At 42.9% G+C, this 23,134-nt stretch overlaps 1 protein-coding gene across 1 annotated transcript in view; it reads right to left on the reverse strand.

Annotated features, from left to right (window-relative positions):
- Positions 1-23,134, reverse strand: part of fryb (furry homolog b) — a gene marked incomplete at its 5' end in the record, with an annotated part of 215,811 nt that overhangs the window by 65,065 nt on the left and 127,612 nt on the right. Inside the window, 10 exons of the mRNA XM_083643518.1 lie at positions 275-443; positions 4,423-4,569; positions 4,660-4,916; positions 10,466-10,637; positions 11,323-11,422; positions 11,763-11,917; positions 12,106-12,216; positions 14,962-15,122; positions 16,095-16,267; positions 18,417-18,508. Coding sequence (XP_083499644.1) covers positions 275-443; positions 4,423-4,569; positions 4,660-4,916; positions 10,466-10,637; positions 11,323-11,422; positions 11,763-11,917; positions 12,106-12,216; positions 14,962-15,122; positions 16,095-16,267; positions 18,417-18,508 — 1,537 coding nt within the window. The remainder of the gene's footprint in view (positions 1-274; positions 444-4,422; positions 4,570-4,659; positions 4,917-10,465; positions 10,638-11,322; positions 11,423-11,762; positions 11,918-12,105; positions 12,217-14,961; positions 15,123-16,094; positions 16,268-18,416; positions 18,509-23,134) is intronic.

Raw genomic sequence — 23,134 nt, forward strand, 5'->3', positions numbered from 1 at the left:
ACAGGAGCTTCTCCTCTGACCTGTGTGTGAGGCTAGCCAATGACAGGAGCTTCTCCTCTGACCTGTGTGTGAGGCTAGCCAATGACAGGAGCTTCTCCTCTGACCTGTGTGTGAGGCTAGCCAATGACATGAGCTTGTCCTCTGACCTCTGTGTGTGAGGCTAGCCAATGACAGCAGCTTCTCCTCTGACCTGTGTGTGAGGCTAGCCAATGACAGCAGCTTCTCCTCTGACCTGTGTGTGAGGCTAGCCAATGACAGCAGCTTCTCCTCTGACCTGTGTGTGAGGCGGAGGATTTGTTGCTGGCAGCGAAGCGGTAGAAAGGAGGGTTGTCACAGTGCAGCACCACAGGGTTGACTGGGTCAGTCTGCTGCAGCTCAAACAGGAGCTCCTCCATAGTCTGGATGGTGTTGTTGCGGCAGAGGTAGATCACCACCTTCTTGATCTAGAACAGACACACATAGTGACACAGCTCATATTAGTGGGCGTGGACCGGCGCACTGCCTATTCTCGTGTCAGCGCTACACGCGGCCTTAAGCATTATAACCACGCCTTTTAAGCGTAGAATTATTCACACCGTGCTCATTGGAGAAGTGCACTAAACGAATCACAATGTCCCTTTCATGTTCCATTCCACGGAGCGATCCAATCCGGTGAGAAAAGCCCAACCAAAGGGCTCTGAGCTCCCCCCCTCTCTCTTTCATCCCCGTCTGTCTCCATATATATTATTCCACATTATTGTCGTCGCTGTCGTTCCAGGACCTCGAATGTGCCTTTTTTCACTTTTTTATTTTTTGTCATGAATCAATGCCATTGGTCACCCTTCACGTCTCTGTGTGGTTTTTAACAAATGCAACCAATGGAAAAGCATTACAACGAGCTTGTGAGTAAATCACGTAACGCCATTCGCCCTCAATCTGTCAGTCAAACCTCGAAATTCCCCCCCTACCTCCGTGTGTACCTCCCCCCACGCAGGACAATAAACCCGGAAAAGTCACACGGCAGACGCGCTGTGTATTTCTCATATCGTTTTGACTAATCCTGGCTTCCTCTGACGTTAATATATCAATCAAATGTTTTCCAGTTATTCCTAGGCTGCAAACTTGTTTTAACATGCAAATCGGAGTGTTTTCTGACGAGAATAAAGTAACGTTAACGCTACGTTATGTCAGACTGTTCTCACCCCATGCGAAAGCCCCCGCTTCGGCCATGAGAGGCGAGGGGCAATGCTGCTGCTCCTGCGCGCGCCCCCGCGGCCTGGAGCTTGGGGGCTCGTGCATGAGTATGCACATACAGTATGTTAGTATGTATAACTAACTATAATTAAGACATGTGCCAACTTTGACGACATTTGGTTCAGTAGTTTAAGAGCAAACAGGTTTTTTTTACTTCCTGAAAAGTTTCTGTTTTGGAAATTCGAGGTCCTGGAACGACAGCGACGTTATGCTTCTCAAACCAAGTTCACTGCAGTTTAAATACAGCAAGCATGTAAATACGCTACACTATAGCAAGATCAAAGTGAAAAGAATGTTCTAAACGCATCGGCTAGAAAAGATATAGCCTATGGCTGGATGTCATGATGAGATTAGATTGGTGAAAGTTTGGGCAGAATGATATCGTTTTCTCTCGCTACCTTTTCTTCTCCCTCACTGCACAGGTAGGATGATGCAACAGCCTCTGAATGACAGGGGCTCCAAACTACAGTATAACATCGGTCATTGTGCCTGTCTGACGCGTGAGAGAGAGAGAGAGAGAGAGAGGGGGAGAGAGAGTGAGATGGCAGAGGAGAGCTGCACGCAATTACGCACACACAGTAATATCCGCGGCGCACTGAATAAGGCCTGGTTTTGAAAAGCGCTAAGCGCTAAATTAACGCCAGGGGGGGAGATAGCGTTAGGCCGGTATTTAAGGCCGAAACGCCCATTCTGGCCTATTCTGGCACTGCTCCACGCCTCTTCGGCGTAAAGCACATTTCGGGGCCTAAAAACATGATGCTAACTTCCCGAGGCAGGCGCAAGGCGCGTTTTTTTCCCGTTTAACGGCAGTTTTAGCGCCTAAGGCCAGTGGGAAGATAGGGGCCATACACTACAAAATGGAGCAAAGATGTTTTCTTGTTTTGTTTCTGCACGTGGTTTTTGCAGTTGAATTTTGTTTTTGTGCAGCGTGTGGAAAACATCACTGTTACTCAAAATTCAGATATTAAAGACATAATCCTGATTCCAACTGTCTAAACTTTGGTTATGTTCTTGAAGACTTTAAACTCCCTGGAAACCAAAATCCACAAAAACGTTCTAACTATGTTATTTAGGGTCTTATGTTAGTAATTGTGTGCCTCTGAAATTATTATACATTACTTTCAACCCAAAATCTACACTTTTCTACAAGATTCTACAAGGTACTTCCTCATTGAAGAGAGCAGTGCGCGAGGTGCCCAAATGCAGAATCTTATGACGTCATACGCTCTATATAACCTTTGTACACGCGCGCAACTCGCCCTTCTCCTTTTGTCCGTTCTTTGCCCCACAGCGCTCGCTCAGTGTCTGTCTCTCTCCCACTCTGTGTGCTGTGTCGAGCGCTATGCTGCTCTCTCTCTCTCTCTCTCTCTCTCTCTCTCTCTCTCTGGACTAGTGAGAGAGAGCACGCAGCATAGCGCTGGACACACAGCAGGGAGGGAGACAGAAGCGCTGAGCAGAGATCTCTTTACGCGCGAACACACACACACACACACACACACACACACACACACACACACACACACACACACACTCTTTCTCTCTCTCAACACAGCACATTACTTGAAATGACTAAAAACGAACAATTAGAAATCAAAATTGACCACATGGATCAAAAAATGTGGTCAAAAACATGCTAGAAAAATCTGACGACACATGCTTCCGGCTGCGGTGGCCTCAACTCAAATTTCCCTGCTGCAGATGGGACACGCCCACACAGTCCGCTGGAGAAAATACACTCTAAAAACTCATTGATTCTCATGACTTTTGCCATGACTGTCAAACCTAAATTGATATACTTTGCGACGTTCATCATCGTTCAAATTTGGCTGGTGGCTTATTAACATAGGGTCCTGTGATGTGATGAACTCAAAATGCTAAATAATAAAGAAATATTTCTGGTTTCCAGGGACTTTAACTTATCTTAACTTGGGAGGTTTTTCTTAAGCGTTTCTTTCAATTGTAACTGAAAATACAGGTCTATTTTAGTGTAGTGTTTCCAAATATTAAACTAAACAAACCGCCCAAAATGCAATACATCTACTGTATATACAATCCCATATTTACATAACAGCTAAATCTTGTGTTTAGCTGTTACACACAGTCCTTAGAGTTTATCAAAAGCTCAAACAATTGTATCACTTTATTTCAATAGTCCAGTGTTGACTCTCAACAGTGTAGAGTAGATATTCAACAGTGTATCAGCTGACTGCCAACAATAGTTGTTTCAACAGACTATCAACTAGGTATTTTCAGCTATCAACAAATGTTCAACAAACTATCCATAATTTATGTCAGTTACCAATGAGTTGATTCTCATGTTCACCTGCTCAAATTAGCAAATCAGCAGACTGCTCGCAGCCTGTCAACAACTTGACAGGTTAAGGTTAACTAAATTTAGGGACGTAAAATAAATGGGTCATAGTTGGGCACACAAAATAGTGTGGTAAAGGCTAGGGTTAAGATTAGGATTAGGGTGAATGTTAGGGGTAGGTTTAGGTTTAAATTTAGGCTAATAAAAAATGGTTCTAGTTAAAGGGTTATAGGGAAGTAAGGCAATTCACTCATATGTAGGAATGTGTTTCTTCCTAGCTTAGACTCTAAGCTAGGAAACCTTAAGCCCCCCCCCACATCATCCACGGTAAAACAGCTGTGCGCCCGCTGTGCCGTTGTTTTCCTATGGGGAGGGCGGTGCCTCCCAATTATGCGGCAGCATAGTTGTGCTCAAAGTTCAAATTTGAACTTTGACCTCCCGCTGACCTTTCTCCGCTCTACCTCGTGGTGAGAGAAGAGAAGATCACTTATCATGTGAAGACAGCTTCAGAGTCAACAGATATTCAGTTGATGAAGTCTGCTGTTGACAGTCAACTGACATGTTGTAGAGCGTCTATCAGTGGACTATAGTGGACTATCAAAATTAAGTGTTACACAAACATGAACTTTCAAAGTGAAAAGAACATGTTCAATCTAATAAATCAGTGTAAACAAAGCCTGTCGTTTTCAACAGGTGTACATGTAACATGATTACCAACGTTTTTCTTCTAGACAGAATGCAACAAAGAACGACAGCCTGCCATCTACTGTAGCATTTCGCCGCAGGTGTAGAAAGGCTTGCACCGCCATAGACACTGCAAGCAACCTAAGCTATGTTGACACTTGAACGCCAAACTATGGATGAGGAAATACACTCACATAGGGCAAGAGTGTGGTATCACTGCTGACTCCACACAGGCTGATGAGGAACTGCAGGGCTATCCGTAAGTTGTTGCACCACCTCTCGTTGGACACCAGGGCATTCCAGGCGTTCTCCATCTCCGGGCCAGGAACCTCGTCTCCGTACTGATGACATACAGAAAGGAAAGAGCTTTCACTTTGAAATGAGAGTTGTTTCACTCTGAAAGATGCACACAAACACAAAGCGTTTCCCACCTTAGCGGTCATGAACATGAGGTTGTTGAGCACCAGCGAGGTGGCCTGCAGGGAGCCCCAGCCGTTACCCCTCAGACTGGGGGACAGTCCCTGGCTGTGCGCCTGACCATGAGGCTCTTCCTCTGGGGTGCAGGGGCTGGAGGCAGGGGGGAGGATCCCCGTGTCGACCAGCTCGATGTTACTGAGCCAGGGCAGCAGGTAGGACAGCATGATCTGTCTGCCGTTGGGATGGGTGGTGGGGAAACGCTGGCTCACCTCTGTGTGGGGAGGAAGGGGTTGGAGGCTGTGATGAGTAGTTTGTGGTCTCTCTTTAAAGGAGAATTCCACCTTGAGATTCTCTTAAACTGTTATGTATCATCTAGTATCTGTTATGTATCATCTAGTATCCGTTATGTATCATCTAGTATCTGTTATGTATCATCTAGTATATGTTATGTATCATCTAGTATCTGTTATGTATCATCTAGTATATGTTATGTATCATCTAGTATCTGTTATGTATCATCTAGTATCTGTTATGTATCATCTAGTATCTGTTATGTATCATCTAGTATCTGTTATGTATCATCTAGTATATGTTATGTATCATCTAGTATCTGTTATGTATCATCTAGTATCTGTTATGTATCATCTAGTATAGGGATGTCGAAAATCATAATTTTTCTTGACCGACAACCGACACTCATTAGCCGACAACTGTCGGTTAACCGAGAAGATTAAAATGCGCTATTTTACTGTCTGTGCTCCATTAAACCATTACCACAACAAATGCTTGATTTTTTTTTCATTAGAAAGCATTTATTTTTACATCTACAAGCAGAAAAAAACACATTAACAAAACGAGAAGACAAGTTGAACCTTCCAGCCATCTAAACAAAAACATTCCTCCGATAGGCTATACTGCTCAGTGCTTAATATGCACGCATTGCATATGAAGGACACGTCAATTGACACGCAGCCGCCCCGTGAAGTAGTGTTTGAGCGGACGACAGCCCAGGCTGCAGGGCGCACTGACAAAGTGCACATCACTACAGTATCTTTTCTTTTAGCAATAGTCTCACTAATCCCACAGTGGTTTACCTGCTTTTGAGATCTGCAAAAAATAGTTTGCTTCTGTCTCACCCGTTCTCTCTCTCTAAATGGTAAATGGTAAATGGCCTGCATTTATATAGCGCTTTTATCCAAAGCGCTTTACAATCAGTAGATAGTCTACATTCACCCATTCATACACCGATGGCGGCAGGCTGCCACGCAGGGTGCCTACACACCATCGGGAGCAAGGAGGGTTAAGTGTCTTGCCCAGGGACACAGCGACAGCAGCTGGGAGGGAGCGGGGATCGAACCGACAACCCTTGCGTCATTGGCTGACCCGCTCTACCTCCTGAGCTAAAGCCAACCCATAAGCCACAAGCCACAAGCCACCCTCTCTCTTCACACACGCGACGCGACGAGGGCTGTGCTCTGTGTGTCTGGCAGGGCAACATTATAAAAACGAGTCCGCACTCCGCACGCAGTCTCTTGTGAAACAATTTATCCGAACTGCCATGTGTTGGACAGTAACGTTAACGTTAATTGATACTTTTCAATCGTCAATTCGACCGCTTCATGTCATTTTTGTAACACGGTAAAAACTACTGTTTCATCATTGAGTGCGCGCGTATGCATGCGTGTGCATGATGAACATGCACTGCAGAGAGGGAGGGAGAGAGTTACAGTAGGCCGAATGAGACAGTGAAGGAAAAGTAGGCTAATGACAGCACACACGGAGTTAACAAAACTATAGAACATGTATGAGCTGATTGTTTCGCTGGGTGTGTTAATCCTTCTGAAATGGTCACATCTGAGCTGTGTGCTCAGACCACTGGCTCAGACAGGAGCAGCAGAGGGGCGTGGCAGTCAGTGCGCTCACTTCACTGTGACTGCAGCAGGTGTTCAGCTGTGTGTGTGCTTCGCTGCGGAATGCGTTTGATCAGACATCGGGTAGATAAAATCAACATGAAGAACCATGTGTTTATTTCCAAATCTAGCTTGATTAATACTTGCCCCATCGTTTAATATACTTATGTTACATTGCTGACCACGAAGGAGGGGGGGGAATCGCCACATTGGCAACACTGTTATATGCAAATTAACATGGAAATTGACCGTTTAACCGACATGCTTAACCGACCAAAGACGTTCTCGGCGGTTAACCGGTTAACGGTTAACCGTCGACATCCCTAATCTAGTATATGTTATGTATCATCTAGTATCTGTTATGTATCATCTAGTATCTGTTATGTATCATCTAGTATCTATTATGTATCATCTAGTATCGCAGCAGCCAGCCGTAGATTTACGTCGGGCGAGGCCACCGCAGCCGGAAGCACGTGTCATCAGATTTTTCTAGCATGTTTTTGACCACATTTTTTGACCCATGTGGTCAATTTTGATTTCTTAACTGTTCGTTTTTAGTCATATCTATATTTACATTCAATAAAAACAAGATTGGCGATTCTATTCATGTGCTGATATGATCGTTTGAGAGTGAACCCGGTATTTCATTGACTTTTAATTGCGTTTCATTGACTTTATCATGGGCCATTCACTGTACTATGTAAACAGCGATGCTCTGAGCAGCGCTCTGAGTATGAACACCTCGGCCCGAGCGGGGAGTGCGCCCCCGGTTTGCGGAGCTCCGCCTCGCGCTGCCTTCCTGGAGTATGTCCTAACCACGGACAGCGTGACACAACTCAATATGAAACCACGGACAGCGTGACACAATATGAAACCACGGACAGCGTGACACAATATGAAACCACGGACACCGTGACACAATATGAAACCACAGACAGCGTGACACAATATGAAACCACGGACAGCGTGACACAACTCAATATGAAACCACGGACAGCGTGACACAATATGAAACCACGGACAGCGTGACACAATATGAAACCACGGACAGCGTGACACAATATGAAACCATGGACAGCGTGACACAATATGAAACCACAGACAGAGTGACACAATATGAAACCACGGACAGCGTGACACAATATGAAACCACAGACAGCGTGACACAATATGAAACCACAGACAGCGTGACACAACTCAATATGAAACGACGGACAGCGTGACACAATATGAAACCACGGACAGCGTGACACAATATGAAACCACGGACAGCGTGACAAAATATGAAACCACAGACAGCGTGACACAATATGAAACCACGGACAGCGTGACACAACTCAATATGAAACCACGGACAGCGTGACACAATATGAAACCACGGACAGCGTGACACAATATGAAACCACAGACAGCGTGACACAATATGAAACCACGGACAGCGTGACACAACTCAATATGAAACCACGGACAGCGTGACACAATATGAAACCACGGACAGCGTGACACAATATGAAACCACGGACAGCGTGACACAACTCAATATGAAACCACGGACAGCGTGACACAATATGAAACCACGGACAGCGTGACACAATATGAAACCACGGACAGCGTGACACAATATGAAACCATGGACAGCGTGACACAATATGAAACCACGGACAGCATGACACAATATGAAACCACGGACAGCGTGACACAACTCAATATGAAACCACGGACAGCGTGACACAATATGAAACCACAGACAGCGTGACACAATATGAAACCACGGACAGCGTGACACAACTCAATATGAAACCACGGACAGCGTGACACAATATGAAACCACGGACAGCGTGACACAATATGAAACCACAGACAGCGTGACACAATATGAAACCACGGACAGCGTGACACAATATGAAACCACAGACAGCGTGACACAATATGAAACCACGGACAGCGTGACACAACTCAATATGAAACCACGGACAGCGTGACACAATATGAAAGCACGGACAGCGTGACACAATATGAAACCACGGACAGCGTGACACAATATGAAACCACGGACAGCGCGACACAATATGAAACCACGGACAGCGTGACACAATATGAAACCACAGACAGCGTGACACAATATGAAACCACGGACAGAGTGACACAATATGAAACCACGGACAGCGTGACACAATATGAAACCATGGACAGCGTGACACAATATGAAACCACGGACAGCGTGACACAATATGAAACCACAGACAGCGTGACACAATATGAAACCACGGACAGCGTGACACAATATGAAACCACAGACAGCGTGACACAACTCAATATGAAACCACGGACAGCGTGACACAATATGAAACCACGGACAGCGTGACACAATATGAAACCACGGACAGCGTGACAAAATATGAAACCACAGACAGCGTGACACAATATGAAACCACAGACAGCGTGACACAATATGAAACCACGGACAGCGTGACTCAACTCAATATGAAACCACGGACAGTGTGACACAATATGAAACCACGGACAGCGTGACACAATATGAAACCACAGACAGCGTGACACAATATGAAACCACGGACAGCGTGACACAACTCAATATGAAACCACAGACAGCGTGACACAACTCGTGCGGACAGCGTGACACAACTCGTGGGGCGATACATTGTGAACGATGCCCCAATGCACGCAGAGAGTTGGACTTCCATAACAGCCCAGCCAATCAGATTTGGCCACAGAACTTCTGAAGCGTGCTGACATAAGACGTTGGGTCCGACCACATGAGACTATTCAAGATTCAACATTCAATTTATTGCCATGTCAACCTAGTTGATAGGAATTTGTCTTGGTTCACTCTCAGACAAAGAGACAAAGACAGTGCAGCAGCAGCAGAACACCATATAAAAAATAACCATTAAACACAAGAAGAAGAAACAACATTCAGGAACAGTATCCAGCAGCATCGTATTCAGCAGAAGTGCATACAGTTTAAAGTGCTATAGGTTAAAGGTAGTCAATGAGTCAGTGCAAGTTCAGATGTCTAATGGCTTGGAGGTAGGTGGTGCTCTCTCTGAAGCGAGATGTTTTGCTCTTGATGCTTGTGTATCTCCTGCCTGATGGGAGGAGATTAAAGAGGTAGTGTGCCGGATGAGAGTTGTCTGCTATGATTTTATTAGCCTATGTATCATCAGTCGGTGATGTTCAATGCATTACAGTTATTTTGTGAGTAAGTCATTTAGTTCACAAACCTGTTTACCATTTATGTGTCTGATACTTGCACATGTTTCTGCTATCAAACTGCATTGTAGCTGTGTTGGAAATATCTTGATGACTAACATGTCATCCATATTTGCCGAATTATCCATGGGAATAAGACAAATCACAGAGTAAGCGGTGCAGGTTTGCAGGTCAAACCCTTCTCCTCTCTAACACTGCCCCCTCTCCCCTCTCTCTGATACTGTGTGTGCATGCCTGCACGTGTGAGTGCATGCGTGTGTTTCGAGCCACTCTCTCCATAGCGTGCCGAAGTCTCGCCAATGAGGAAGTGAATTCTTCATTCATTTCCTGACATTTCTTAAACTACGTGCGTGCGTGAGCATGAGCGTGTGCGTGCATGTGTGCATGCGTGCGTGTTTGACTGGCTTTTTGAAACGCTATCGACCTTGAGACGAGATGCCCACTCTCTCAAATGCATTAGCTAAGCTGCAGCCTATGATACACAGTTTGCACACAAATAACAAAATAGTGACAAATGATCAGCAACAAGTGCTGCATGTTTTTTGTGTGTGTGCCTAGTATCCATCTGTTTTTGCGTCCCCTGTGTCAGGCCTATTTGTGTTCAAAGCATTCTAAACTTGACTTAACTTTTGCAGCATGCATAACGCAGCGTACACATTCATCCAGGTGTGTTTACCTGAGAAGAGAGGCAGGGTGAGCTCTGGGAACATGCTGGCCAGCTGGATGGAGAGCTGAGAGAGGTTCACGCTGTACAGAGGAGGCAGCGGGCCGTGGGTCCCGTACAGAATATTACCAGGCTTTTGCTCCACCATCCGCTTAGAGTACACACACAGCTTAGACTCCAGCACCTGAACAACATATGATTTAAACTTTACAATCAAAATGCACTGTTTATTGATACTTTTTCACCTCTATTCACCTTATGTTCAGACCTTACAGTGGGCCAAATTCTTCCGGGTCCTGTTAACACTTCCGGCGGTCACGGCGCAAAATAAGAGAGTTGTTTTTGTAGCGGACAGTGCAGGGGGTAAAATAAAGAACGTAGCCTACTACTTTGAGCTCGGTACACAGCAAGCAAGCGAGTATCCACTGTTAGCCAGGTCAGATAACGTTATCATCGACAATGACGAGCACTTTCTTGTAAAACATACCTGGACTCCAACAAAGAAAGCTTCAGATAGTTTTCTCTCCTCCGAGCGCTCGCGCCATTTACGTCTATAAGACCCGCAGACGTTAACGTAATTCCCTGGAATGCGAGACTTAACGAGCCAGTTACATGGCGTTGCATTCTTACACATTGCCGTTTGCTTTTATTTGGTATGTTACATACAATTGGCCAAATTATTAGTTAATTCAGAGTTAGATGATATTGGAGCAGCCAGCCATTTTATGTTATTTTATTTTTAGCCGGAAGTCGTGACACGACCACACAACCGGGTCAAATGGGCGTGGCTACATAAGGTGAATACAGTATATGTGTTGCCATAAACATTCAGCTTTGTGTGATGTGTTCTCGGTGTGCATGTTTCTTACCTGCATCAACTGCATGGAGATCTCATAGATTTCCCTGCTGGTGTCTGAGGCCTTGAACAGCACCAGATTAAGCAAGGTCACGAGGTCACAGGGGTAATTCCTGGAAAAACCAACAACAAAATATGGCTATTAATTGAGTGGATGGGAAAACTAGTACTCAAAAATCTTACATTCTGTCTCATGCTGCAAGCTAATGTTTAAGTGGAATTTAATTCAGATTAGATGAGAGAAATATCCTATGTGCAACGAAAGTGTCACTTTGTGAAATGTAAACTAAATGAGAGACAGCCGTAGTTACAACATTCAATGAACAACTTTGTGCGCCTGTCTCTTCTTGTTACTGTATATACCTCTTTCACAAATGAGATTTGAACAACATAACATACAGCAATAAAGAATGTCATGCGTGTATCCAGTGATAACTCAACATGGCTCCCTACCTGCTACCGCAGACGGTGGCAATGGCCTTGAAGCAGCCAGAGGCCAGCTGGTAAGATCCAGTGAAGCAGCGGTCCACAGCCCAGTTGAACAGGTTGACCTGGTCTGGGTTCAGTTCTAGCAGCAGGATCACCACCTCACAGCCCAGACGGTGCACCTAAGGCAACACATGCTATCATGTAGAATGACTCACCCACATAGGAAATAACATGCATGTCAGACTATTTCAAGCATTTGTGCTAGAAGAACTATTCAAACTTATTAAAATATATTAACCAGTGTTATATTTTCTGAAAACCTGTGTAGACAATTAAGAGGCAACGGCCAATCAGAGAGGTGACCTACCCGCAAGTCGTGGCAGGCCAGGATGTTGTCCAGCCATTTATAGAGATAGCCATCAGTAGACAGACCCACATTGTCAAACACTGGACCGCAACACAGCACCGCTGACATAGCCTAGGGGACAAAAGGTTAAGAGAGTAAATTTAACGAGACTTAAAGTCCCTGGAAACCAAAATCCACAAAAACCTTCTACCTATTAAATTGAGGGTCTTATGTGAGTAATTGTGTGCCTCAGAAAGTGGTTGACATTACTTTCAACCCTTACCCCAAAAATCTACACTTTTCTACAAGGTCTGGATTTCCATTTCCTCATTGAAGAGAGCGGAGCGCGCGGTGCTAAAATGCAGGAGCTTATCACGTCATAAGATTTAATCGAATCACACACACGCATGCACGCACGCGCGCACACACACTGACACACACACAGTAGCGCTGTGCACTCGCAGGAGCGGCAGAGATGTCTTCCTCTCGCCGAGCAACGCGCAAACACACACACACACACACACACACACCATCTCTCTTTCCTTCTCTCTCTCTCTCCGACGGAGAGGGAAACGGAGAGTCTCATCTCTCTCTCTCTCTCTCTCTCGGAGACCTGCTGCAGACGGGACACTAGGGCATTCACAGACTAGTCGACTAGTAAAACCACTAGTCGACACTGTGCTTAGTAGTCGACTAGTCGTTTTAGCAAAAAAAAAAAAAATTTTTTTTTAATATCTTTAAGAAAGAACATACATGGACTATCATATCCAATATCCCCCACAAAGAACATCAAAACACAACAAAACAAAACAAGAAAACTGCATAAGATACACAATAATCCAAGAACAAACAAGACTATTGGACAAACAACCAAACAAAAACAATGCATTCAAAGTAAATACATAGATCTTGCCCTGTTGGCAGCTAGGAAATGCATAGCTTTGAATTGGAAAGCATCCAATCCCCCAGCTGTAGTTCACTGGTGGAATGAACTCTCAAGCTACCATACGTTGGATAACATTTACTACAAGAAATTTACTACAAGAATCAGATTCTTAGACATCCCCAAAATATGGCAACCACATACAGAGTTTGACTTTAAGAACTTTTTACCCCAGTCTCATTAGGCTTATCAGGATAGGAGCTGAATGCATTGTTTTTGTTTGGTTGTTTGTCCAATAGTCTTGTTTGTTCTTGGATTATTGTGTATCTTATGCAGTTTTCTTGTTTTGTTTTGTTGTGTTTTGATGTTCTTTGTGGGGGATATGGGATATGATAGTCCATGTATGTCGTGTAAATACCTCATGTTCTTTCTTAAAGATAAAAAAAAAAAAAAAAAAAAAAAATATTAAAAATAAATTAAAAACGGTTAGTCGACTAGTCGACTACCTTTAGGGACGACTAGTCGACTAGTAAAATTCACTAGTCGTGAATGCCCTACGGGACACACCCACACAGTCCGCGGGAGAAAATACACTCTAAAATCAAATTGATTCTCATGACTTTTGCCATGACTGTCAAACCTAAATTTATATACTTTGCGACGTTCATCATCGTTCAAATGTGGCTGGTGGCTTATTAACTCATTCATGGCCAGTTTAGGACTGCCAATATTTAGCACAGGCCAAAGATTTTCATAATTGTTGGTCATCTTTCAAGACCCACAGTAAATTATCTATTAGCACCAAAGTGATTTGCAATACCTCAAAATGAAGATGTACGTCTCTGGGTTCACCAGGAAAAAAAAGTGAGCTTTTAGCATGTTCTGTACTCTACTTATAGCCATTTATATACACCCTGTTTTCACCAAAAAGGTCTCTCTGAGAAGAGAAACAGCAGAAAAGGCCATTTTTGTAAAAGACACAATCTCAGGCAGAACTCGCTCTCAATTCTTTTATTTTGAACTGTATTGACATCAGACATGTAAATATTATTCGTTATGACACAAATGACAAAAAAAAAATATATATATACAGTATATATATATATACATGAAGTGCTTTTTTTACATTCAACAATACAGTTTACTCAGTGTGAGTGAGTGTGCAGACAGACAGACAGACAGACAGACAGACAGACAGACAGACAGACAGACAGACAGACAGACACACACACACACACACACAGAGAGAGTTCTGTCCACAGCTGCTGCTGGATCGCACCTCCTTCCCCCGCAAATTAGCATAGGAGGGGAACACCAAACTGGTCTGAGATCAGCGTCTAGCCTCCTCTGCCTCTGCATCGTTTTCCTCCTCTCGTTCGGGCTGGGACGAATGCTGCGACACAGGAACGGGTCCGGCTTGGCTTTGGGACCAGGCGCTGGAACCGGATCGATCATGTTCGTCACGGGTTTGACTACCGCGAACAACTCAATCCAGGTTCGCCCTGCAGCAAGGCGACCAGTGCAGCGCGCCGAGGGGCGTTTCAATGGCGTTTCTCCTCTATGCAACAGGCAGCGTTTCTCCGTTTTCTCCTCCTCTTCCATTTCAAAACAACAGCTGCGGTATGTGTTTGATAACGTGTTGACGTGTTGTCGGCTTGTCTTTGAGGGCAGGGACCTGATAACATGTCACAGGCTGGGGAAGTCTTTGAACTACGCGCTGCACTAATAAAAACAAAACACGTCAAACACGTCATTGGCGGGGAGGGCTATTCCTGATAACACGTCAAAGACGTCTTTGGCGGTGAATGAGTTAACATAGGTTCCTGTGATGTGATGAACTCAAAATGCTAAATAATAAAACAATATTTCTGGTTTCCAGGGTCTTTAACTAGATTTAACGCTCAGGTTTGTGTAAAATGCAGTAAAAGGACAAAATACTGCAGAAATAACTCCTGCCATGTACTACTGGTCTTGCGACTATGGGTTTTGCTTACTTTGAGAGCACAGTACTGGTACCGAGTGATCTGCTGGTTGCGGTCACTGTAGCGATCAAGGGGCGTGAACATAACACTGAAGGGCCCAGCCCATTGGCTGAAGAGGATGAAGAGATGGTGCCTCAGAGACTGCTGTGGGAAGAGGAAGCGTCTATGGTGGACTGCAGAGATGAGATGGAGGGAATACAAATAATGTGACTATATTTCTCAAGCTGTTTTGTACTGGATCATTTATGGTACTGTCAACTCGCTTGTCAATTCGGTAACGTAGACCACCGATAAAGCTACTACAGCACTACTATAGAGAGCCGCAGGGATGATGTATTTTTGTAGTCAGAACGCGGAAATCTCGGACTTCCTGGTTCTTCACTGTTTCTGTCTATGGGATTTTTGAATGGGTTTTTGCCGCGATGCTTCAAATAAGGTCTCTGGGCAAGGCAAGCTTAATCAAACGCGAACCAAAGTTCAGTCGGATAATCTTCACACATGAGGACCACTTTCATGAGTTTTGTAACGTAAATGCGAGCCCTAGAAGTAAAAAGCTCGAGCTAAGCTAATCCAGAACTACACACTGTCGCATAGGCTTCCACTTCACGTCAGCACTCAACCTGGAGTGTTGTTGATGTGTGTGCTGCTGTGCACTGATTACCCCGGGCTGAACCAGGTGAGGGAAAGATCATTTCTGTTTTCGTCCTTTGAAGTGGTGACGTTATTGACGTATATATCCCCATCGACTCAACAGTGTAGTCTCATTTAGCCGTTTGCTAGCTAGCTGCCCTTTTAACGGCACGTAAAATCTTCAAAACTCATAAAAGTGGTCCTCATGTGTGAAGATGATATTACTAAACACTGGTTCGCGTTTGATTAAGCCAGCGTTGCCCAGAGAGATTATTAGAAGCATCGCGCCAAAAACCCATTCAAAACTCCCATAGGCGAAAACAGTGAAAAACCAGGAGTGTTAGCATCGATGATTTCCGGACTCGTTCCTGCGGCTCTCTATTACAACTGCTACTACTGAAGGACCAATGCATTATGAGTAATACATTTCTTAACAATATATTTATTGACATTTTCATATCAGTTTACAGCATTTGTGACGGGAAAAGTGCAGTGAGTGTAATCTAATTGTTTACCAGGGACACACTGGATGAGGTTGGCCACCATGCCACTGAAGTGGGCCCTGATGTCTTTAAGCACGTCCAGCTCCTTCTCGTTCTCCGCCTCCAGGAGCATCCGGGTCAGGTCCACATACTCCAGGAACAACGCCCCCAAAGCCAGGGAGTCGCGCTCCAGTGCTCCATTGGTGCTGCAGAGGTGGAAGGAGATGAAGTTCAGTTAAAGCGGGATTAAAGAGCACATCAAATTACATAGGCAATATTATTATTATTATTATTATTATTATTATTATTATTATTATTATTATTATATTATAGGCAATATTATAGGGGCGCAGTAGCTCAGCTAGAGGGTAGAGAAGTAAGGAAGTAGGAGAAGGTTGCAGGTTCAAATTACAGGACTGGCTGGACAACCAGGGCTGTAGTGGTGGCTAAACGCACGTAAACGGCGTTTACGTACCTTTTTCAATGCTCTGCAGCGTTTAGGCACCTTTTAAGATCGTTTACTCACATGTTTAAATCGTTTATGCACACTTATTATTGCACGAGTTTTAACACGTTCGCGTAAACTCCATTGATGCGGAGACCACGCCAAGCACGTCACACACCAAAAGAAAAGAAAAAAGATTACACATGGGCATGGCACTGACCAGGATCTCCGTGAACCGTAGCCTATTTTTGTGGAGCGCTCCGCGGGAAAGGTACACGGCCCCGGTCACGTTGGTGCCTTTATCGAGCTGTGCTTGCCTGCCCAGACAGCGCTCCCTTCAAACAACTTAACGGTGCCATTGTGCCAGCGATGCGCAATGCGCATTTGGAGAGCTGAACATAGGTAAGGTTGGTTAAAAATGTGTGTCCGGAGTGGGGGAAATCATATAGGCTCACCGTTTTACAACTGAAGAGTGAATCACTGGTGTAAGAAACATGATTGATTTCCCTCTGATCAAGTAAAGTTTGTAACATTAGGTGCGTGCAAGTCGACTTGAATAGTCCAGGTGCCACTGCTACTGTATAAAGCCAATATAATACGACCATGTTGAAAACTATCTAGAAACATAGGCTACTGGTGTTTGTTGTGCCGAGATCTGTATAAATAAATATTGGCTGACTAAAATTTAGTGGCCAGAGTGGCAGAACCACTTTTATTTCCATGTACAGTATGTTGTCTACCTATCCTTGCCCAATGTGTTTGTGGACAGTTTGAATTATATATTGGTATTCAAGAATCACAGATTAAATCTGTCTACAAACTTTTAGCTATAAAGCTGAAGCTGACAATCACAGGTACAGTGTGTGTGAGAGAGAGAACTATATTACTCTTCAAACTGTAGGCTATATACTGGGTTCATACAAGGTCCTTTAAAGTAGACTACCTACTGTATAATTTAACTTTTCATACCTGGAGAAATTCAACAAATGTTCAATAAATACATTTTATATTGATTGTTTAGGCCTAATTATTTGTAAAGTCACAACACATTAGAGATGTGTGTAGTTCATTTTGCTCTCAAATGCACCAGGTTGATGAATTTTACTTTAAAATGTAAAAAAAAAATCTTCCGGGGGAGAATCCCCCCGGACCCCCCTTGAGGGGCAAGGCCCATCCCATAGCCAGCTACTTTTTCTATCTGGCTGGCTACTCAGAAATGTGGGGGAACCCCCTGATATACCTTATAGGGCTATATGATTCAGATTAAGTTGTTCTATATACTCTCATATTTTGTCTTGTATATCGGTCACGGAAGCTTATTTATCCGCCGTTATAACACTGCTGGTGCCGCGTGAGAAAGCTGCCTCGAGTCAAAAGTATAGTTTACCCACTTTTTTTTTACCACTACAGCACTGTGGACAACAACTGCTGATGGGGTAAGGCATGAAGTATTATGTTAAGGTGGTTAACGCCTAACAGCTCCAGTGGAGTTCTTGGGTAAATAAGGTATAAAAAAGACCAAAACAAAGACAACTAGAAGGCACTCTGCAAAGCACAAACCAAAAAACAAACAACAACAAAGTTGTAGCCTCTGAGTGTATCTTTCCTTTGTCCTCTGGGATAGATTTTTTGAGAAAATAGCATGTGAACGCAATGCTGTTTAGCACCTGACTTGTCTTAGATATCCGACTTTTCCACCAGCACAGAAACACAGCATAATAAATGGTTAAAAAATTATGATCATCGTCGAAATCACATATCCACTAAAAGACCAAGGCTCGTTGGTCCAAGGCCTTGGGTCCACCGTGGAAACATAATCTCCTTCAAAGTTTCTTGGTCGAATTAAAAATGAAGGCAAAGAAATGGAAGAGAGGTACAAGAGTGAGTGAGTGAGTGAGTGAGTGTGCTACCTGTCACTGATGACTCCTGCATCAGCCAACAGTTCAAAGATCTTGAGCAGCTGTAGTCTGAGCAGATCCCTCCTCTCGCGGCGCTTCTTATTCTGGGAACACACATCACAGAAAGGCCTTCAATTTACTGCTAAGAGATGATCAACACTCTGTCTAGTTCTGTAGTTGTTTATATATAAAATCATTCAAGTTCATTTAGAGTATATTTCCCCAAATTACTGCCTGGGATCAGTAAAGTCATACCTGCCAACACTCACGATTTGTAACCCTTTCTCCTGCTGTGCTCCTGATTGGTAATTTCCCCTGTTAAAGCCCCATTCAGTAAGTTTTCCAAGTTTTGCTATTGGGGCAACTGCGCCCTCTGGGTCCAATAGTATCGATAACGATATCGGCGTTCAAAGTGAACAAAACACAGCGCCAGAAAGCTCTATGTACATGTTGTGACATCGGGTACTCACCACGTTATGAAATAATAATCCATAGTTCCGTGAAACATCATTTTCGTAGCAAATCCGAATCGAGTTACTTCCTTGTTTTCCTGAAGACAGCGCTTCCGCTGTACAGCGCATGCGCGCATCCTTCTCTTTTTTCTTTTTTCTTGCCACGGGACGTGGCAGACAACTTGCTTAGTCCCAGGGCTGGCCAATGGAGGGCGGTGTGGGATAAATAAAGTCGAGGGTCTCCCTATTACAAGTCAATTTACCATGTCCTGTGACTAAAAAGCTCTTATATTACAGTAAAAAAATTCAAAAATCTTACTGATTGGGGCTTTAATCTCCCAATTCCATAGTGATAGATCAAATGGCTGTAGCGGGCTAAGTTTTAGAGCCAGAGTGAAGTATCTGGTGTCATATGAAATTAGATGAGCGTCCTAAGGCATCCATTAACCACCAATTATGTCAGGCAAGCTTGTTGGGAAGGGGGCTAAATAAAAAGAAAATAGAAAATCTCCCCCTTTTTCACAGCCTAATGTTGACAGGTATGTAAAGTTAATCTGATCTTATTTCTTGTGTTACCTCAGGCCTTTTTCACAGCCTAATGTTGACAGGTATGTAAAGTTAATCTGATTTTATTTCTTGTGTTACCTCGGGCCTTTTTCACAGCCTAATGTTGACAGGTATGTAAAGTTCACCTGATCTTATTTCTTGTGTTACCTCAGGCCTTTTTCACAGCCTAATGTTGCCCCATATGTAAAGTTGATCTGATCTTATTTCTTGTGTTACCCCAGGCCTTTTTCACAGCCTAATGTTGACAGGTATGTAAAGTTAATCTGATTTTATTTCTTGTGTTACCTCAGGCCTTTTTCACAGCCTAATGTTGACAGGTATGTAAAGTTAATCTGATTTTATTTCTTGTGTTACCTCAGGCCTTTTCCACAGCCTAATGTTGACAGGTATGTAAAGTTGATCTGATCTTATTTCTTGTGTTACCTCAGGCCTTTTTCACAGCCTAATGTTGACAGGTATGTAAAGTTAATCTGATTTTATTTATTGTGTTACCTCAGGCCTTTTTCACAGCCTAATGTTGACAGGTATGTAAAGTTCATCTGATTTTATTTATTGTGTTACCTCATTCCTTTTTCACAGCCTAATGTTGACAGGTATGTAAAGTTAATCTGATTTTATTTCTTGTGTTACCTCAGGCATTTTTCACAGCCTAATGTTGGCTGGTATGTAAAGTTAATCTGATTTTATTTCTTGTGTTACCTCAGGCCTTTTTCACAGCCTAATGTTGGCAGGTATGTAAAGTTAATCTGATTTTATTTCTTGTGTTACCTGAGGCCTTTTTCACAGCCTAATGTTGGCAGGTATGTAAAGTTGATCTGACCTTATTTCTTGTGTTACCTCAGGCCTTTTTCACACCCAGCCTAATGTTGACAGGTATGTAAAGTTAATCTGATTTTATTTCTTGTGTTACCTCAGGCCTTTTTCACAGCCTAATGTTGACAGGTATGTAAAGTTCACCTGATCTTATTTCTTGTGTTACCTCAGGCCTTTTTCACAGCCTAATGTTGACAGGTATGTAAAGTTAATCTGATTTTATTTATTGTGTTACCTCATGCCTTTTTCACAGCCTAATGTTGACAGGTATGTAAAGTTAATCTGATTTTATTTCTTGTGTTACCTCAGGCCGTTTTCACAGCCTAATGTTGGCAGGTATGTAAAGGTAATCTGATTTTATTTCTTGTGTTACCTCAGGCCGTTTTCACAGCCTAATGTTGGCAGGTATGTAAAGGTAATCTGATTTTATTTCTTGTGTTACCTGAAGCCTTTTTCACAGCCTAATGCTGGCAGGTATGTAAAGTTGATCTGACCTTATTTCTTGTGTTACCTCAGGGCTTTTTCACAGCCTAATGTTGACAGGTATGTAAAGTTAATCTGATTTTATTTCTTGTGTTACCTCAGGCCTTTTTCACAGCCTAATGTTGACAGGTATGTAAAGTTAATCTGATTTTATTTATTGTGTTACCCCAGGCCTTTTTCACAGCCTAATGTTGACAGGTATGTAAAGTTGATCTGACATTATTTCTTGTGTTACCTCAGGCCTTTTTCCAGCCTAATGTTGACAGGTATGTAAAGTTGATCTGATCTTATTTCTTGTGTTACCTCAGGCCTTTTTCACAGCCTAATGTTGGCAGGTATGTAAAGTTAATCTGATTTTATTTCTTGTGTTACCTCAGGCCTTTTTCACAGCCTAATGTTGGCAGGTATGTAAAGTTAATCTGATTTTATTTATTGTGTTACCTGAGGCCTTTTTCACAGCCTAATGTTGGCAGGTATGTAAAGTTGATCTGACCTTATTTCTTGTGTTACCTCAGGCCTTTTTCACACCCAGCCTAATGTTGACAGGTATGTAAAGTTAATCTGATTTTATTTCTTGTGTTACCTCAGGCCTTTTTCACAGCCTAATGTTGACAGGTATGTAAAGTTCACCTGATCTTATTTCTTGTGTTACCTCAGGCCTTTTTCACAGCCTAATGTTGACAGGTATGTAAAGTTAATCTGATTTTATTTATTGTGTTACCTCAGGCCTTTTTCACAGCCTAATGTTGACAGGTATGTAAAGTTAATCTGATTTTATTTCTTGTGTTACCTCAGGCCGTTTTCACAGCCTAATGCTGGCAGGTATGTAAAGTTGATCTGACCTTATTTCTTGTGTTACCTCAGGCCTTTTTCACAGCCTAATGTTGACAGGTATGTAAAGTTCACCTGATCTTATTTCTTGTGTTACCTCAGGCCTTTTTCACAGCCTAATGTTGACAGGTATGTAAAGTTAATCTGATTTTATTTATTGTGTTACCCCAGGCCTTTTTCACAGCCTAATGTTGACAGGTATGTAAAGTTGATCTGACCTTATTTCTTGTGTTACCTCAGGCCTTTTTCACAGCCTAATGTTGACAGGTATGTAAAGTTGATCTGATCTTATTTCTTGTGTTACCTCAGGCCTTTTTCACAGCCTAATGTTGGCAGGTATGTAAAGTTAATCTGATTTTATTTCTTGTGTTAACTCAGGCCTTTTTCACAGCCTAATGTTGGCAGGTATGTAAAGTTAATCTGATTTTATTTATTGTGTTACCTCAGGCCTTTTTCACAGCCTAATGTTGACAGGTATGTAAAGTTAATCTGAATTTATTTCTTGTGTTACCTCAGGCCTTTTTCACAGCCTAATGTTGACAGGTATGTAAAGTTAATCTGATTTTATTTATTGTGTTACCTCAGGCCTTTTTCACAGCCTAATGTTGACAGGTATGTAAAGTTGATCTGACCTTATTTCTTGTGTTACCTCAGGCCTTTTTCACAGCCTAATGTTGACAGGTATGTAAAGTTGATCTGATCTTATTTATTGTGTTACCTCAGGCCTTTTTCACAGCCTAATGTTGGCAGGTATGTAAAGTTAATCTGATTTTATTTCTTGTGTTACCTCAGGCCTTTTTCACAGCCTAATGTTGGCAGGTATGTAAAGTTAATCTGATCTTATTTCTTGAGTTACCTCAGGCCTTTTTCACAGCCTAATGTTGGCAGGTATGTAAAGTTAATCTGATTTTATTTCTTGTGTTACCTCAGGCCTTTTTCACAGCCTAATGTTGGCAGGTATGTAAAGTTAATCAGATTTTATTTCTTGTGTTACCTCAGGCCTTTTTCACAACCTAATGTTGACAGGTATGTAAAGTTAATCTGATTTTATTTCTTGTGTTACCTCAGGCCTTTTCACAGCCTAATGTTGGCAGGTATGTAAAGTTAATCTGATTTTATTTCTTGTGTTACCTCAGGCCGTTTTCACAGCCTAATGTTGGCAGGTATGTAAAGGTAATCTGATCTTATTTCTTGTGTTACCTGAGGCCTTTTTCACAGCCTAATGCTGGCAGGTATGTAAAGTTGATCTGACCTTATTTCTTGTGTTACCTCAGGCCTTTTTCACAGCCTAATGTTGACAGGTATGTAAAGTTCACCTGATCTTATTTCTTGTGTTACCTCAGGCCTTTTTCACAGCCTAATGTTGACAGGTATGTAAAGTTAATCTGATTTTATTTATTGTGTTACCCCAGGCCTTTTTCACAGCCTAATGTTGACAGGTATGTAAAGTTGATCTGACCTTATTTCTTGTGTTACCTCAGGCCTTTTTCACAGCCTAATGTTGACAGGTATGTAAAGTTGATCTGATCTTATTTCTTGTGTTACCTCAGGCCTTTTTCACAGCCTAATGTTGGCAGGTATGTA

This window comes from Poromitra crassiceps (genome assembly GCF_964638095.1).
Source record: "Poromitra crassiceps genome assembly, chromosome: 1".
NCBI lineage: Eukaryota > Metazoa > Chordata > Actinopteri > Beryciformes > Melamphaidae > Poromitra > Poromitra crassiceps.